Below are 18,437 nucleotides of genomic sequence, written 5' to 3'. Positions count from 1 at the left end.
TCCGAGGGCTGCGTTTGTCACTGCCCCAGGCGCTGCTCCAACCAGTATGAGGCCCAGCATGTCCTTAGGTGCTTGACCATAACTACATAGAAATTCATAATTAATGTTCAGTTATCAAAGATTAACCCAATCTTTGATTACTGGCTTGTTCATCAGAGTACTAGCCATGGCCCTTCCTCTGCTAGATGCTGTCTGTTTAAACTCTTTGACTAAAAACTTAACGGTTTTAGAACAGTTTGTTCTAAAATCTGTGATTTCCCACATGCGAACAGCCAAAGGGTGCAACCTGATTGCGGTATGGCAGATGAGCATCACCCTGCCATCAGTGCGTCCTCCCAGGGGCTGCAGGACCCCCAGTAACACATCGTGATCGCGAACAGCCAAAGGGTGCAACCTGATTGCGGTATGGCAGATGAGCATCACCCTGCCATCAGTGCGTCCTCCCAGGGGCTGCAGGACCCCCAGTAACACCATCGTGATCGTGTTTGGGAGCCGGGGTGGGCTGCATGGTCACCCAGCCTGCTCCACAAGGCACTTGTGGGATGAATGACGAACACTAATGCCATCTAGTGACAAAAAAAAAAAAGCAATGAGGGTATTTTATAAAATGCCACTGGAAATTTTATAGCCCCAAGTGGGGCAGGTCTTGAGACTGGGAAGGAAGGAGATGCTGCTGGATGTGCTGGGAAAAGAAATCCCTTTTCCCTGCTCTCCTGACCTGTCTCTTCCCTCATTTCACATCCCACAAAGTGCTTCTGCAGGTAACAGGGACTGGGATCTCCCACGTGAGGTTTTATAGATCCCGGGGGGAGCAAGGCATGGGCTTCGTAAGTGGCTCTGTTGACTGAGGAGCACAAATTCCTCAACTTACTGCTGGATTGTGGAGCACAAACCCAATGCCCAGGGACAAGGTGACTGTGGGAGGGGAGATGACTTGCTCCATTACTGGCAGGGACATCATGGCCAGAGGTCCTGGGGACTAATTTAAGCTGGCGGTATGGGCTGCGACACGGTGCCGTGGCTGCAGCTTTGAGCTTAGCTGAGACGGGGCAAGGGATGGCAGCTTCTGCCGCTGTCCTGACAGCAGTGATGCGTTACTGCGGCTCATACGACCTGACACTTTTTTTTTCCTCCCACCAGCTTTGTTTCTCCCTCTTGCTTCTGTAGGCAAAGCCATGAAGGCATTAACGCGCTGGGTTTCTGCGCAAGTGGCTGGCTGGAGATGCCGTTGCTTTGTACCTAGTTACTAATCCAGCCAAGTCACGGTGCCACAAACCTGGAGGAATTAGTTTGCACTCTGCATTTTAAAGATGCAAGTGAAGTTATTTCTGACCGTACCAGCTTATTCTGCTTGGCTAAGCTGTCATCGGCAGGTGCGGTTTGCCTTGCATGGGGCTGGTGGTCTCCTGGGAATATTTTGCAGCTCTGATCATTTCTCCGGCTCGAAGAAATGCACAGAGAGAGAACTTGGGAATTAAAAGTTTCCAGTTAAGGAACTTGAGGGCTGAGATAGCTGCGATGAAGTGCATTATGAATGCACTGAGATGCCAGGCAACACCCCCAGAGAGATTTGGAGAGAGAGGTGGGATGTACCCTGCTGCTGCCGAAGGAGCAAGCAAAGCACCCAGATGTGAATAAGCTCTTTCATGGGACATTTCTGAAGCGCAGCCACACCAAGACTCGGGCCAGCACAGGCTGGCACATCACTGGCCGAGGGTCCCAAAGAGCTGCCCCCCTCACCGGGCACACGGGTCCATCAGCATGGATGCTCTGGATGCTCTGCCCCAGAGCGAACAAGCAGGCGCTTGCTCTGCTCCATGCTGCTCAGACTTGCCCCTGCTTCCTTCAGAAAGCCATTTGCAAAGGTCCTTGGGGACTTTTTGTTGTTCTTCTAGCCCCATTGTGAAGGTACCAAATATGTTCCTATTGTCTAATTTTCAAATGGTTTGTGTTATCTTTGCTGCTTCTTTTTCTGGATTATCCTTGTGTCCCCCTACCTTTCTGCCCTGGATAATTGAGAGCTGGCGGTGTGCCCGTAGCGTTCCTGTTTAAGGGCCAAAATGGGAATGAGAATAAATGCTTCTAAGTATTGTTTTGAAGCAAATAAGTAATTTACTCATAATAGCTCTTCGCCTGGCATTACACTGGCAATCTCCCGCAGGTTTTGCAGGAGGAGCGAGCAGTTGTGAGAGGTTGGAAGAGCCGTGCAACTTGGGGAATGCTTAGCCTGTGGGTATGATGGGTGGAAGGAATTCACAGATTTGGAAGAGCGCTCCTACTTCTGTAAAGGGACTTTATCCAGCAGTCTGTGGCAGTGCTGCATTTCATAGATTTGCTAGCCCTAAATTCCAAAAATATCCCTGTCTACCAGGAATATAGCTGGAGGTGGCAAAGGTGAAGGCTTGCCCCTGCAGACAAGGCAGGTCTGCTTTACCTTGTGCTTTTGAGTAAGACATCTTCTGGAGCAGCCAGCTGACCAAAACACAGTATACATCCACATTGTCTTCTCAGCTCAATAGAAATCCTTCAGCATTATCACAGCTCCATCTATTCTTTTTCCTGAAGAGATATGGAAAAGCAAAAAGCATTTAGGGTGCTCTTTTGCCTGAAGCATTCGATACAGAGATGTGTCCCTATCTATTTGGCATCAGTAGGGCAATAGCATCTTGCAGGAGACAAGCAGAACAACTTGGAATGAATAACCTGAGCCTAGTACTAATTTTCTCTTTTCTCTCTCCTTGTAGGGATCCTGTTTACGATGCTGGTATTTGGACCAGCCTGTGGATTTATCTTGGGCTCCTTCTGTACCAAAATCTATGTGGATGCTGTCTTCATTGACACAAGTAAGGAGAACTGGGTTTGGTTTCAAATCAAATATGCTAATGTGTCAGCGGGACAAAAACATTGATGCTCACAAGCAGGAAACTGCTTCTCGTTCCATCTTGAGTGCCTCTTGCACATATGAGTGTTGCTTTTAGCAGGGTTTCATGACAGGGATTCAAAAATTTTCAGCTCTATCCCTATCAGTAACAGATTCACAGTAGCTAAAATTTGTTCGCTTCCATGGGCTGCGAGATGAGTTTCAGCCCAGCTCTTAGAGGACACCTTAAAATACCACTGTGGCAGAGCACACCGGCTAGCCATGGACATAGTCTTGCCAGGGAAGCTGTGTCCAGAGCACAGGGTGAAATCTGGAGAGCTGCCACCCCCAGGACCTGGGAGACTCTCTGATGGTGGCATACCAGTAAGACCCATGCCCAGCACCTTCTGCAAATGACAGGTTCAGTCTCACAGTGTTATTGCTTTTTCCCAAAGGAGTGCTAATTATTGCTCACCTTGACTCTGCACTTGGGTTAAAGAAAATTGTTTGCAAATTGTCTTTTTGTTCATTAAGAAAAAAAATACTCAAATTCTGCTTTTATTGCTACTTGCACTGTGTGCTCTTTGCCATTAGAGGGCAATGTGTCACAGGCTGTTCTCCGCTGCTCTGCTGCGCTTTGGCTATAGGCTGCAAACCTGGTGCTTCATTCTTTGCCCTCAGTTGTTCAGATCCTTTTTCTGCAGTTCTCAGCTCCATCTGATCCCACAGGCTCTTATCCTGCTGCAGGGGTCTTGTCCTCTTTGAGAGTGCATTCCAGTTCTATGATGTTGCAAATACATTTTCATAGGATGCGTTTGGATGGAGTTGAACCTCGCAGGACTCAGAAAGGAATTGTGCAAATCTGGAAAAGTGCTACAGCCTTTTCTTGGTCTCACATGCACATGTCAGCTGAAGAAATCTAAATAATATCAAACAAACAGGAAAGAAGTTATCTTTTTTTGATGAACACCACAGGGCCCCTTTTAAGTCCTTGGCTTTAGCAAAGATATGCCAAAGTCTGGTCCTGTAGGCAGAGAAGCTTGTTTGAATCCTGTTGCATATTTGACCATTAAGTATAATTTACTCCAAAAAATGAATGAGCAGAAGGACATATATTTTCTTCCAGTAGCTGAAGCTGTGGAACTCCTCACTGTAGGGTGTTAAAAGTCTACAAATGGATTAAAAAACAACTGGATGAGTTTATAGCGGGGAAAAAAAGAACATGACACCACATCTAGCTTAGAAAGCCCCCAAGCCACAAATCACAAGAATAATATTAGGTATATGATGACTTTATTCTTGTGGACTTTCTGGGCATCTGCAGCTGTTTACCTTCAGAGGCAAGATGCTGGCCTAGCTAAAAAGTTAATTTGATGTGATCTGGCCGCTTTTAACATAAAATATCGCTCCTTATTTACAGCTCAAAAAAGCCCCAGACATATACGGATCCACGGAGGAGAACGGTGGAGCATTATCACTGAGAAGCCTGGAGGGGCTGTGGCTCAGCAGGTCATAGGGAGGGTGCAGCTGGCTTTGGCTGTGGTCCATTGCTGTCATGTGAAGGCTGGGGCACACATGGCCTCCATCTATTTTTATATGGGAATGGGAAAGGGTTTCCCCGTTCCAGCTGGCTCTGCCCTGCGGCTCAGGGCGGCACAAGGAGACTGAGTGCCAGAGGGTTGAGCCCTGTCCTGCTCCCTGTTTTGGACAGGATGTGTGGGAAGCCAGGGCACGCTGCTGCGGTGCCCTCTGTACAGGACCTGTTTTTGGGAAGGGGATATGAAGAAGACCTTGGTTTACATAGCTCTTCACACGACTCTGTTCCCAGGAACCTGAAAAAAATGCACTCCAGGCAGGAAGAAATAACAGCAGAAGAATCCAATCCCTCCAAAACACTATTTTTCAAACTTTATATGTATTTGAGAGCTACATGTTATTTTCCCTAAGGAGAAAAGAGTTTCCTTCCGTCTGTGCTTGAGAGACAACTTGATTGCCTCACTTGAGACAGATTTTTCAGAGTGGTGGTAACCAGACAGACTTCATGAACGGAGGAGCTTGTTATTCCAGCCACACAGACCCGGGTCTCCCCTGGGAGTCAGCGCTGGGCACCCTCCACCAGCTTGTTGAGCAGCTGTGGCAGTGAGGCGGCTGCTAGGAACACAGTTTCTTCTCTCCTGCTGCTTATTTTTATTTCCCCAAACTGACTCCAGAGCCTTCTTTTTCCTTATCTCCACTGAGTGATGGCCTACAGGATACTCTTGCCTTCTACTTCGCTTTTCTTCATTTTCTGATGATTTCTCTACCATTCTGAGCCCATTTGATGCAGTGGGTGGGTTTCTTTTCCAATATTTCAGACTCTTTCACCCTCCACACAGTCACAGGTGCCCATAAAGCCCAAATGCCCATCTCTCCTTTGCTGAAAAAGACTGTGAATTCAAAGCAGGGAGAGCGTTGGCCTCCTGGGAAAAGAGGGTAAGCCAGGATGGAGATGCAATGTCCTTGCCTGTGCTGCTTCTTCTCCATGCAGGCCTTTGTTCCAGTAGGTATGCCAGCTGTGTGTGCGTATTTGACATGCTGGGACAGTGATCTCCAAAACCTCAGTGCCAGCATGGGGGACACTGTCAGGTACATGGCAGCTTCTTAGAGGTGGCAGAGCCAAAGACACTGGAGAGAAGCTCTGATTACAGGGTGTTGCAGAAGCTGGATGTACCATCTAGATAGACAAGGTGATGGGTTGCTTGTCCTAAGGACCTCTTGGATGTGGAGGTCATTATGCACTGGTGGCTCACACGGTGTGGGTGTGGGATGCACTGTGAGTCCCCACCTTGTGTCTGGGAGCCCCTCACCAGCCAACAAAGCCCCCAACAACCATCTTCCAGCCTACACATCATTAACACTGTAATCTTCCGCTCCCTGCAACCAAGCCAGTGACATGTGTGTGTGTGCCCTTGCAGGTAAGCTGGACATAACCCCGGACGACCCTCGGTGGATTGGTGCATGGTGGGGAGGCTTCCTGCTGTGTGGTGCCTTACTCTTCTTCTCGTCCCTGCCAATGTTCGGGTTCCCGCAGTCCTTGCCCCCGAGGCCAGAGCACGCTGGGGAGAGCGAGCAGGCCATGCTTCCCGAGAGGGACTACGAGAGACCCAAGCCGAGCAACGGGGTCCTGCGGCACGCGCTGGACGGGGAGAGCAGCACGACCTGCTTCCAGCAGCTGCGAGGTGAGACACTGGCTCTTGACACATTTTCTGTGAGAATCATCAACAGGTTAACAGCTGGCAGGTTTTATAATTGGTCTCTGATTTGGGCTATCTATCTCTACCCCCAAAGAAATCCCCCAAACCCCTCAGTATCCTGAAATTTCAGTCCCTAGCTTCTAATTATCTCTGGCATTGTCCTCATTTTAAAGAGAGGCTTTGTTCCACTTGAAAGGTTTGTTTTTTTTTTTAAACTACAAAGCTTCAGAAATGCATGATAGTCCTGTAGAGTTGCTAAAAAAATGAAGGGGAACACAATTGCCAAAGCAATTTGTGAACTTGTCTCCAGTCTACTGTCCTGCTCCCTTCTGCCTCCCAAAACAGAGAGCAAGCCAGCAAGGGTGGTTAAAAGAAATCGGGAGCTCCTGGCATTTGAGCTGCAGCTCCAGATACAAAGCAATGAGTGCTGGGCATCACCACAGCTCTTAAACTGTCATGGGGAAGAGGTAGATACCAGCCCAGAGTAGCAGCAAAGTGGCAGGGCAGAGCATGGCTTGTAGCAAATTAGAGTAGAAAACCCCATGTCATGTCCTGTGATGGAAATGGCCCTGGCTCTAATTAAGGTCAGCTAAGACTCCAGCATTTTGAGGGAGAGTGTGGGCAGAGATCCTTTCTGTAAGCTGCACTGGAAAATCCTTCATCTAAGAGGGTGGTTCTATAGCACTGGTGGTTGCTTCCCACTCTCTGTCACTGTGGCAGAGCAGGTTTCATTACTACCTAATGTATTTTGATAAATGAGGACAAAACCATTTACTCCCTGTGCAGTCTCCTTAATTGGGTGTTGAATGAGGTACAGGTGGGAAGAAAAAAGAGACTTCGGGGAAAAAAGTGTTTTCTTAAATATATAAATGCCTTGAATAGTTGATGTGGTTGTTCATTAAGGGAAGGTCAAAGATGTGAAATTTTGACTTGAGAAAATTCAAAAGAAAGGTAAAGGGATAAATTGTTTGAAAATTTGTCAGTAAAATTAATTTCTTCATCCTTTCATCCCTGTTGCAAGGATTTCTCAGGTTTGAGGAATGGGCTTTTCCCATGGTATGTCCATCTGGATAATGTGGCTTTTGTCATGAACTCATCAGAGCATCTGCTTCTGTCCACTGAGTTTTTGGAATGGGCATTGGAATTTTTGCAGGTTTTCATACAGAGAAATGAAAGAATACGTCATGTCCTTGCTGCACAGAGGGGCAGCAGTTCTGCCTGAGGATAGTGCTGAGCAAGCTGAGTTTCTTGCCCTCAGGGAGGCCCTGTGGGGCTTGCTAGAGCATCTATTGCTCATTGAAGTGGAGAAATTAAACTGCCACATCCATAAGCTTCAAAGTATTGATTACATCAGGGGCACCAGTCTTCCACATTAGCCTTCTCGTTGCAGGTAACCCCATTTCGAATCAGTCGGTATTCCAAAAGTCTCTTTGTAGATGGACTTTGAGATACAATTTACATCACATCAAATAAGACAGAGAATGACCTTTTTAGTTATGCTTTTGAGGCTGTCATAGACAACACGGTGTTGGTAGCTGACATCTCCTTTCAAGTCCCTTGCCACTATTGTCACAGTCGAACATCATCAAGAGTTGTGTTTGCTAAAGTGCCCGCCTGGAGGAGATGTTCAGGCACATACCACAAGGGAAGGCAAACATGCCTCACTCATTCCTGGGGAGCAGTATTTAAGGTGGCGGGTTGACTCTTCCTGTGTGTATACAGTATTTTGCCAGCAGCTTAAATATTCATTCCTATGTGGCAGGACCCAGTATCCTTAATTTGTTTGTTGACTGTATAAAGTTTTGTTTGGGGAAAGTTAGACTGTTTAGCCTTTTTCCTAGGATAAAAAGGACTGGTAATTACATACAGAGGTTAAAAAATACATATGTGCATGCACAGTCATGTCTTCTGTCCTATCTTAGACTTTGGGGTTTGCATGTATTTGTGAAGCTGAATGGCAGAAGATGTACCTGTACACGGAGGTGTGGATGGAAATGCTCATCAGGGTTTGTGTGGCCACAACTCCCGACTCCTTTTTAGCAAGTGCTGTCTTTGCAGCTCAGGCCTGGGTAGGTGTGTGCCGGGCATAAGTCCGTGGATGGTGTGGATTGTCCATCTCTTTGTGCACAGTGAAGAGGAAGAGTTGGTTCCCTGGACTGATTGTGCGAACACACTGTGTATCAACAGTGCATCCTTAGAGTCTGAGCTGAAGCTCCTTTTCGGCCATTGAAGGGGTTTGATTTTTTTTTTTTTTTTTTTTTCCCTCCCAAACCTTGCAGTGACTGTTGCAAGTGAGTGGACGTGGTGGGAAAGGAAGCAGGGTGGTGTCAGTTGGGGACATGCTCCCAGCTGGGTGACGGCTGTCAGCTAGTGACATGGCATGGCTGGCACGTGGGAGGATGCTCGAGACGCTACAAGATCTGCTGAAAGACAGTGAGAGGCAGAGCTGGGAGAGATTCCTTGTCTGTCTTTAGCCTTAGCCTGCAGAAAAGCTAGGACTTTTATAAATCTAAAAGCAAACAGCTCAAAGTGTCAAAAAGTCTTTTAAATCTCTATCAAGATCTAAACAGGAGGGAGGGCCCAGCTTTTGGGAAGCCACGGCATCTCCTCCTATGGGGTATTTTCATGCCAGAAAAAGCAGCATCCTTAAGAGGAACTTCAAACTTGAAACGAAAACCATACCTTTGAACGGCACAAGATTTTATAAATCTAAAAGCAAACAGCTCAAAGTGTCAAAAAGTCTTTTAAATCTCTATCAAGATCTAAACAGGAGGGAGGGCCCAGCTTTTGGGAAGCCACGGCATCTCCTCCTATGGGGTATTTTCATGCCAGAAAAAGCAGCATCCTTAAGAGGAACTTCAAACTTGAAACGAAAACCATACCTTTGAACGGCACAAGATGAAGAGGCAATCAAAGGCATTTTTTTTTAGCTCCGACAGGGTCATGGCGGCTCAGGCAGGAAAGCTTTGGGACATTCCTGGGAGGTGCTTACCATTGCTAAACTGGCATATGAATGCTGCATCACTTTACCTGATTAGTATTTAAGTTAAGCAACGCAACTCTGTGTGGGAGCACAGGGAAGTGAAGGATTGATAGCAGGGAGAGGATGGATAAATGCTGCCATCGCTCTTTGCTCTCGGCTGGCAGCCTGGCAGGGTTGTTCCTGCGTTCTCTGTATGGTCTGTGAAAGCACTTCAGGCGTGGGCTGCCACAGTCCTTGCTGTCCTGGGGGCACAGCTTTGCTTTCCTACCTCTGGTCTGCTTTGGGGACCTCTCTGCTATTCAGGGTCGGAGATGATGCTCGGCTGTGTCAGGGCACCTGTGCCCTCTGCTCGTGTCTGCCCAGCATCTGCCCTCTCACTCGCTGTTAACATGCTGCCTCTAACCCAACACCTGCTCCAGGACGTGCTTGGAAATATTTTGCTAAAATAATTGTTTTTTCATACAGAAATGTCACTTCTACTGAATTGAGCGGTCAGTTCTGATGAAATTTGGTTTCAAAATGCTTCCTTGGCTTTATCTTTAACACCCCAGAAACATTCTGCTCTAAATGCATTTTGTTTTGCGATGGTTTAAACTAGAAATTCATTACATTCTGCCTGTCTGTCTAGTGAGAGAGATTAAAAACCTAAAAGGATTGAAATTGATATGGAATCTTTCAGGTTTGGAGAGAGAAGCTCATTCACAAGGAATTAAAAGAAAACTCACTGTGGAATTAAATGAATTTCAAAACTGCAAATTCCCTAGATTTGGAACCATTTTGGTTTCTGTCCAGCTTCATTTCCAAGAGCATAGGAGAGCTCAGATGTACAGCTGACAGCTGTCTTGTCTTCTGTTCGGTTCCTTCCTGCTCTGCGTACCAATCTGCTGCATACCTAGAGAGGGAGCTGCTCTGAATCCTGGATTTCCCTCCCCAAAAGTTCTCTCTGGGAGCAGACACGTAGCACTGGGCCAGAAGCTCCTAGCTGTGCAGGGGGGTCCGAGGCCCTGGAGAGCCTGTAGTCCTTGGTGGGAGATCATAGGATTGAGCAGGATTAATGGCTAACAGGATTAGTTTTAAACTCATGACAGTAGCAAGTGATAGTGACAACCTTTTGAAGAGGTCTCCATCTGTACCTTCATTCACGGCCTTTTTGCCTTTGGGTCTTGCCTTTTTGGATATGGGTCTTGGCTCTCTACCAACATCTAAAAGGCTTGTTGAGAAATTCTAATCTTAGGTAAGTGGATGGTGGGTGATCATAAAAGGCCCCACATCAGGTCCCATCAGTCTCCGAGTTTCCTTTGGCTTGGATTTCATGAGGGTGCAGGCTTTGTTGGCAGGTTCTTCTTGGCTGTTTCAAAGCCAGCATCCTTGTTGTCAGAAGCTTTGATTAATTCAGAAAGGTCTTCAGCCTGCAGCCTTTAGGGCAGAAGCTGAGCAGCTCCTGAGGTCAGGCAGAGTGTGTCTGTCTCCGAAAAGATACCATGCCTGGCCATGACCTCCATGATGCGGGTGAGGGAGCTTTATGTCCCCCTGTGAAGTTGAGCAAAGGTGGTTGCTGGAGGCAAGATTATAGAATAGAAGGACCTGCTTTCCATGCATGAAAATGCTACTGTTGCTTCAAGTTTGTGTGTGTCAGGAAGCCTCTTTGACATAGCTGTTACCTTTTTCCTTCATATCCTTTGTGATACTAATTTTGCCAAGGCCACGTGGACTTTGGCATGTTAAACTCACCTGAGAGATCTTCAGCTCCTCTTGCCTCATCTTCTCTTTTATAGGAGCTGCCTCTTTCCAGGACATCTCTTCTTCTTGCTGCCTGCACTATTTCTTCATCCCTTGTTCCTCAAGCCAGGTGGAGATTTTGCCTTTTTTTTTCCATTCAGACCTGAGGTTTGCTGCCTACATTGCTATTAGAAAGTAGTATTTTGGCTCAATGCTGTATTTCGCCTTTCCCTCACCGCACTGTCCTAGGTGGACTGGGCTGTAAACCTCCCTCTAATTTACTACTTTGCTTTCTGTGTTCCTCATCTTTACTGCAAATTGAAAACATGTCTCTGTAGGGTGCTCCAACTGGAAAAAGGGGCCTTGGTGATTGTAATGTTCCAAACAATTCATTTCAAGCACCAACGTGATGATTACAGTTTGTCGTTTCTGGAGAGTAGTTAAACCTCATGTAATGAGGTTGCCAATTATCCCTGGTACTCCCTGATGTTTAGTGACAAATCAAAGCTACTTGGTGTACATAAGTGTGTTTGCTTGTCAAGCCCGTGGCTTGTCACCCACAGCTGGCCCCACAGTAGGAGATAGGGAGGATGTTGGATGCCTTGGCACGGGTGTTGCTTGGGGTGTTAAAAGGTGGGAAGTTAGGGGGATTGGCAGGGGTGTTGGAGAGCTTTAGGACATCCTCCCGGGTTCCCTCCAACCTATAGATGATCCTGTGACCAACGCTGCACGTGGATGGTCTGAAGAGTTGGGTTTTAAGTACTTCAGCAGTGAAAAGAGGCTGAGGTTTCTTATTCTTCTAAGCGTATCTTGCCATGGCAATGAGAATCGCTTTTCTGCCGTCGTTTCTGTAGCATATTGGGTGCACTGGGACAAGGATGCTAAATGAGTTGGCCCTTCTGAGCGTGGGAGGGTTAGTCTTTCTGTGCCATGTCTGATATAGCTCGTGGGTTCTCCAAGTAGATTTTTGAGACTCTCTTGAATCCAAAAGACCTTTACCTTCCGCCATTTGGCGAATGGGCTTCAACCTCAGATTTATAGCTCCAAAGTGCTGCTACAAAGCGTTCAGCTAACTTTTGGGCCAACAAGGTTCAGGGTAACACTTACTATGACTTTTGCTGGGATCGGCTCCAGTGAAGAAGCGCCATGCTTAGCTGTTGTGTTCCCCAGGGCTTTACTGTCCCCATCAGACATTTTCCATTCCCCCTTCATACCCAGCACCATATGCCAGGCAGCTGAAAGCACGTCACTCTAGTCTATTGAGAGATTTTTAAACTTCACTGCTGACTTTTAATCTTGTTCCCAGAGGTATTTCACCCCAAGAACTGAGACAGATAAGGCAGCAGCAGGTGTCAAATGATTCATCTTAACGGGTGGCAGTAGCAAGATGAAAGGATATTCATTCCTATGGGGAGCCTCCTGTCATTTCCCTTAGAAAATGAAAGGGAACGAGCTGGCCCTGGCTGAGGAAATGGTGGAGGCTGCCAGGCATTGCCTGTGTTGCCTCTGCACTCTTTGCAATGGGTTTTGTGTTACATCCTTCAGCTGGTACAGAGCCTTGTTGCAGTAGATGGTGGTCAAACGTGCTGTGGAGGACAGGATCTGTCCCAGAAAACTCACACCCAGACACACAAGGAGGAGAAGCAATGATGAAGTGATGGGACTTGTAGCCCAACACTGCCAGGCAAGGCAGTCACAAGGGTCTCCTCTCTTGTGTGAGATGGTGCAATAACTCTGCATAATTTTTGCTTTCCTTCCCTAAGTACAAAGGATGGATCTTGACCTTGGTAATGCATGATGGTTTGGTACCAGCCTTGCCAACTTCAGAAAGAAATGTCCATGATCTTTAACTCCCTCCTCCAAAAGACAGGCTGTCATCGTTATTATTTGGTGGATAAAGTTAGAGATAGACCTTTGTGTCTTTGCATTTGAATTGGCACAAAGCTACATCTTGAGGAATCCATTAATCTTGAACAAATTGAACTCCAGAGGCACAACAGGCATTAATATCTTAAATATGGCTTTCCAAGCTCAACGCTGCCAAGTCCACCTTTGCATTTTCCCTCCTTTTCCTGGCAAGAAGGGGAAATTCTGTAGGTGGCCGCTAAAGAACTGAAGGAGTCAGCAGGTGGCTTCTGAGATCTGTCCACACCTGAATCCCCCTACCTCCATTCCTCCCTCACGGTATTTTTTTTTTCCTCTTCCCTGCTTCTCCCCCCCTCCCCCCCATCATTCTACTAAAAAATACTATGCCTCCTGCACCTTTATTATGTTCAGCAAATCCTCAGGAAGCAAGAATTTTATGCAGCATGAAAAAAAATTTGTGATACAAAGAGACCAGAAACTGTGGAGTGGCCCCTTCCAAAAAGGTTGGATCAAACCTAATTATAACCCTTTTTTTTTCCCTCCCCAAAGAAAGAACCAAGGGGACCCAAGCAGAGCCTTGACAAAGAGCTATGCATTTACTTGCTGAGGCCAGTGCAATTCGATTTTGCACCCAAGAAAGCCCTAAGGGAAAACAGAAGCCAACACCAGAGATATCTGTCATCTGCCAGACCCTGGTACGCCATAGGGCATGTGGGGGATGGATTTTCAAAATGCAAATAGGGGTCCATTGAGGCTTCACTACACTTCAGCGAGGTAATTTTCAAACTTAATGATTTTCACATTTAATTCAGGGAGAAATTAGTCATCAGGTATTGAGACAAAGCAAGGCTCTCTTCTGTACTGGGATGCTCTCCTCTTCAAGCTGTGTTATCTCGGCAATAATTAAAATGTTCGCTGAAGTAGAAAATGTGCTATCTGATTCATTAGCCAGATTTCCCTTTGTAAGGTAACTCATGTTTGCTTATCCGAAATAGAGATGGGCTTGGAGAAGAGGACTCTGGACGCTAATGATTCGGGAGGGAGGAGCAAGGGATCATGAAACTAGAGCAAGTGTGTGTGCGTCTCACACAATGAATAGCTCAGCGTGTCTTCTTCCATCATTGCAGCCACCAAGGCTGGTAGGGTCTGCATGGAAAGTGTTGCTTGACTGGTGAAGCTCTGGTTTAAGAGAAGATGCAGGCTAACATCCCTGTCCCAGGCATGAGGTCCCTTATGCCCATGGTGGCCATGGCCCCAAGCGAAGCAGGAGAATTTCAGCTTGCACCCAAACGTGCTGCAAGAAGGTGTCCCTCTGCAAGCGAGCCAGTGTCATATGGGAATAAGAAAATGAAGCTAATCTGGATGGCAGGAGAAGGCCAAGTGTGAGCTGGGTTATTTTGTGTCTAAAAGCTTGCAAGAATTTGTGTGGTGCCGAGTGCAGTACTCACAACACCCATTGGCTGGCTCAGCATTGTTCATGGGGAGCAGGTAGGGAAAAGAGAAGGAGAAAGAGAATACTAGGCTTTGGTTGACCTCCCTGTGGGATAAACAAAAGTGATATTGGAAAACACTGATCCTTCAGAATTTCAGAATCATCTGTAAGATGTAAACGTAATGACAGGTGACTTCTTTTTGCACCCTTCTGGTATCTGAATCTTTAGATGACACTGTTGTGGTGTTTCGCTTTGTTCTGGTGTTGCCACATTTCAACCAGCTTGTCTGTGCAGCATAGAAAATTACTCCTGATTTGAAGTGAGTTTGTCCTGCAGGAGAGCAGCAAGGCATTTCCAGCACCTCAAGTAGAGCCTACACAAAAACGCCTCTCTGTTTTTCCTCTCTTCTAGTGATCCCCAAAGTAACTAAGCACTTGCTCTCCAATCCTGTCTTCACCTGTATCATCCTCGCGGCCTGCATGGAGATCGCAGTGGTGGCCGGCTTTGCCGCCTTCCTGGGAAAGTACCTGGAGCAGCAGTTCAACCTTACCACCTCATCTGCCAACCAGCTCCTGGGTAAGTAACCACAGGGGCCACCAAATCTCCAGAGTACAAAGGCATTTAAAAGTGTCCAGCATGGCTGGTGATCACAACCAGGCTCACTGGTTAAGCTGCTCAGAAAGTTGCTTGCCCAACATCTAGAAATGTGTCTGTGAGTGGGAGGGCTGTGCTCCAGCTGTGCCCTGGCTGCAGAGCCCGGAGCAGACCTCTGACATTCTTCCTCCTTGACTGCTCTCTCCACTGCAGTCTGCTGCAATCACTTCCCCTGTAGCCGAACCTGTTGTGTGAGAAGTGGTATGATACAGGATATATGAAAGTCTGTGATGGCCCTGAAGTACAGCAGAAGTCCCAACCAGACTGGGCCATCAATTTGCCCAGGACTGCAGTTGCTTGCCGAGCAACAGGGCTGCCCACTGAACTGCTTCTCTCATGGTTCAGCTATCCCAGAGTTCTCCAACCCATCTCCATTTGGGTTAGGAAGCCCAGTTTCTCCTGCCAGTCCCTCCTTTCCCTTTGGACTGGAAATGATAGGATTGCAATCAGCAGTTCAAATAGCCAAACTAGTGCAGCCTGGTTGTCTTTCAAATGCCCCTTCTCTCTGACCATGCTGTGCTGCCATGGTTTCCCATATATATATATATTTCTCAACTTTCAGTTGAGAAATCAGGACACTGATGCACAGGCAGGATCTTCATTTATTTTCTCCTGCTGCTCATTCCCAAGCAGGCCCAGCAATTTGTTTATGACAGCCATTCTCTCAGCAGCACCCAATTAAGATATCTGTGAGGTGATCTTGGATGATCTGCAACCACAGCTCGCCAGATGGGCAGCTGGCGGTGATCTGACAAAAACTGAGACATCATGAAATGGATGGATCTTAATATCAAAATACGGAGCTTGCAAGCTGCTCTCCTGACAGTTATTTATTTTCTCATTGAACTCATTGATATCTTGTGGGTTTGGCCTGGTTTTCCAAAAGCAACAATCCCCTTCGGTTAATCTTGCCTCCCCCAGCAACACAGGAACTCACTGGTGAATTTTGATAGGATTTGACATAAGGGCAGAGGTCTCAAAGATGTTAGGGTCTTCCATCTTTCCTGAAAATTAAAGGCTTGGCAAAGGAAAGCAACTTCACTCTTGACCCACTGAGAGAAGGAAAACCACTCTGCTGTTTGATGGGGGATGCCTGGCCAGTCAGCATGTGTGTACAGCTGGATGGTCGGCAAAGAAGGAATCACCCGTGAGCCAGAGCGTATCCTGCCTCTGACCTAGCAGTGGGAAAGGAGACTTTGATACTTCCACGGTCCTCACGACAACTTGTTTAATTTAAACAAAGTTGCTGCCAGTTTTCACAGGTGGTATTTGTGGCCATCCAGAAAATGCCAGGATTTGGATGCAATTCTAAGCTTAGCCCAGGTAGGTAAGGTCTGGAGTATAACTGGCAGCAAAGGTGTAAAAGTGAACCCAGACAAGCTTAGTGTGATAATGCCTTTCTGTGCCTGGAAAGTGAGTCACTTCTGGCAGTGATTTTGCATCTCACAGTTTAAGAAGATTCTTTAAGGGAGACTTCATATTTTCAAATGTGACTATTGCCTGATCTCTGAGGATTCGACTGCTGTGAAGTATACCAAGCAGGGCTCATCCAAAGCCTCTAGACACCTCAGAAAATTCTGACTTTATTTGTCTGTGAACTGTTGGAGGAAGCTTTAGCGATGCTCTTGCTTGGGTTAGGGTGGGCTGATCTCAGCAATTTTAGCATCTCCCTCCGGTATGTACAAGAATAGGAAGAAGACCCCAGTTCCTCTGTGCAAGGCAGCATACCCGTTTGCATCTGTTCCTCTCTTTTTGGGCAACGCTAGCTTGGTGCTATTCCAGCAGTTGGTTATTACAAGGATTCCCCAGGTTAGTGCACAGACGTCTCTCCTGGAAAGTAAAAAGCTGTAATAGTGTGGTTCACTGAGCCTCGCTCAGACTTCTTGCTAACTGATTTTTCCTCTTGCAGGGATGACAGCAATCCCATGTGCATGTCTGGGCATATTCCTGGGTGGCCTCTTGGTGAAGAAGCTCAGCCTATCTGCTCTGGGAGCCATCAGGATGGCCATGCTGGTGAACCTGGTGTCCACGGCTTGCTACGTGTCTTTCCTGTTCCTGGGATGCGACACAGGACCTGTGGCAGGGGTTACTGTTCCCTATGGAAACAAGTGAGTCCCTAGAGAGTTTCAGGGTCTCATGCAGCCTTAGCAACATAAATGCCATGTTGTTGTCCTTGATGGGCAGCCTTCAGGCAGTGCTGGCCCTTAGACAGGCATCTAGAGCAAGCATATAGAAGGCAATGTTGTATAGGGCTCTTGGGAGGTTTTCATGCCACTCATTGCTGTGAGAGTTGAGTACCTGTAGCTGACACCAGAGTTTTGTTGAAATTCTTCAATCTGAATTGAAAGGTGCCAGACCTGCTTCAGCACCAATGGCTACTTATGTAGCATTGGGTCTACTGCACCATCTGGTTTCTCCTGGCAGCAAGGGACATGCCCTGCTTTGTATGTTTCTTTAAGTGCCTGAGGGGAATTTGTAGAAGCAGGTTTTAGATGCTTGGAAATTCAGAGAGTATGCGTGGCTCCAGGCCTGTTTTGATGGGAGAAATGAGGCGCATGGTGCCTTGTAGCATTCACAAGGACTTGGAGAGAGTTGTTCTGTATTTTCTTTCCTGGTGCTCCTCGGTATGCAGTGGCAACTCTTTAGAAGATGACAACTTCAGGCTCTCAGCTCCTCATAGTTACTGTTATAGAAATATATGGAGCAATCTCTGCAGCACCTCTTTGGGTTTCCTTGGGGCTTTGTGTTGGAGTAACAAGGCAGCCCAAGCCTCGCATTAGATTCCCCATTGGAGAGGGATAATGGCCTGTCCCAGGAAGAGTCTGTAGCCTGGATTTCTTAAAGGTGGGACCCAGCTAGCCTGCTTACTGCTTTTTGTAATTTGTTTGCCTTAACTACCTGCCTTCAAAGCCATCTTTGTGTGGCACCAGTTGGAAAAGCTGGCTAATATCATTACAGTCACGGCTGATATCATTTCTCTTTCTGTTTCTCTTACAGCTCAACTCCAACCTCATCTCTGGACCCATATTCCCCCTGCAATAACAACTGTGAATGCCAAACTGATTCCTTCACTCCAGTCTGTGGGGCAGATGGGGTCACATACTTATCTGCCTGCTTTGCTGGCTGCAGCAGCACGGTGAGTGGGCTTTCCTTGGGACCTCCCACCTCTAGGAACAATTCTGTGAGCATGAGTGCGTGACATTAGTGTGTATCTGGTAGAGTAGCTCATTTACAGCCAGCAGTGGTTACACCCCCAAAAGCTAACCTCATACCTCAGATGGGCCTGAGCCGCTGTCGTTTTTCACTGTTTCATAAATCCCCGCTGACTCTGGCAGCAGTTTGCCAGGGTCACCCACAGAGCCAGGTGGGATTTCCCATCATCATAGTCCTCTGGTCTTTCTCCTCAGCATGGAAGCAGGGGAACACAAGAGGAGAGCTGCATGGTTGTCCACTGGCAGAACCCAGATCCTCTGCAAGAGCTTGCTAGCCTGGGCTGTGGCGCCAGCTTCTCTTTTCTCCTGCGTCTCCCCATCTCCCTGCTTCTCCACCTGCCCATGTTTACCCTGCCCAATGCTTTTATTCTTTTTCCTCTTGCTTTTGTCCTGAATCTGGTTCCTAGACACATATGACCGGATCCTGGTTTTATTCACCCTTGTTTAAGCTTTCCTTCCACTCCTCTTGCTCTCTCT

General features: G+C 47.1%; 1 protein-coding gene across 1 annotated transcript in view; it reads left to right on the top strand.

Moving 5' to 3' along the window:
- SLCO3A1 (solute carrier organic anion transporter family member 3A1) overlaps positions 1 to 18,437 on the top strand; it is a 117,516-nt gene that overhangs the window by 86,226 nt on the left and 12,853 nt on the right. The window contains exons 2-6 of the mRNA XM_035890601.1: positions 2,745 to 2,843; positions 5,815 to 6,078; positions 14,506 to 14,670; positions 16,658 to 16,856; positions 17,746 to 17,884. Of these exons, the coding sequence (XP_035746494.1) occupies positions 2,745 to 2,843; positions 5,815 to 6,078; positions 14,506 to 14,670; positions 16,658 to 16,856; positions 17,746 to 17,884 (866 nt within the window). The remainder of the gene's footprint in view (positions 1 to 2,744; positions 2,844 to 5,814; positions 6,079 to 14,505; positions 14,671 to 16,657; positions 16,857 to 17,745; positions 17,885 to 18,437) is intronic.

Source organism: Egretta garzetta, unplaced genomic scaffold (genome assembly GCF_000687185.1).
Source record: "Egretta garzetta isolate BGI_Z169 unplaced genomic scaffold, ASM68718v1 scaffold322, whole genome shotgun sequence".
Lineage (NCBI taxonomy): Eukaryota > Metazoa > Chordata > Aves > Pelecaniformes > Ardeidae > Egretta > Egretta garzetta.
The sequence above is the reverse complement of the archived record's forward strand: the minus strand, read 5'-3'. Positions and strand labels throughout refer to the sequence as shown.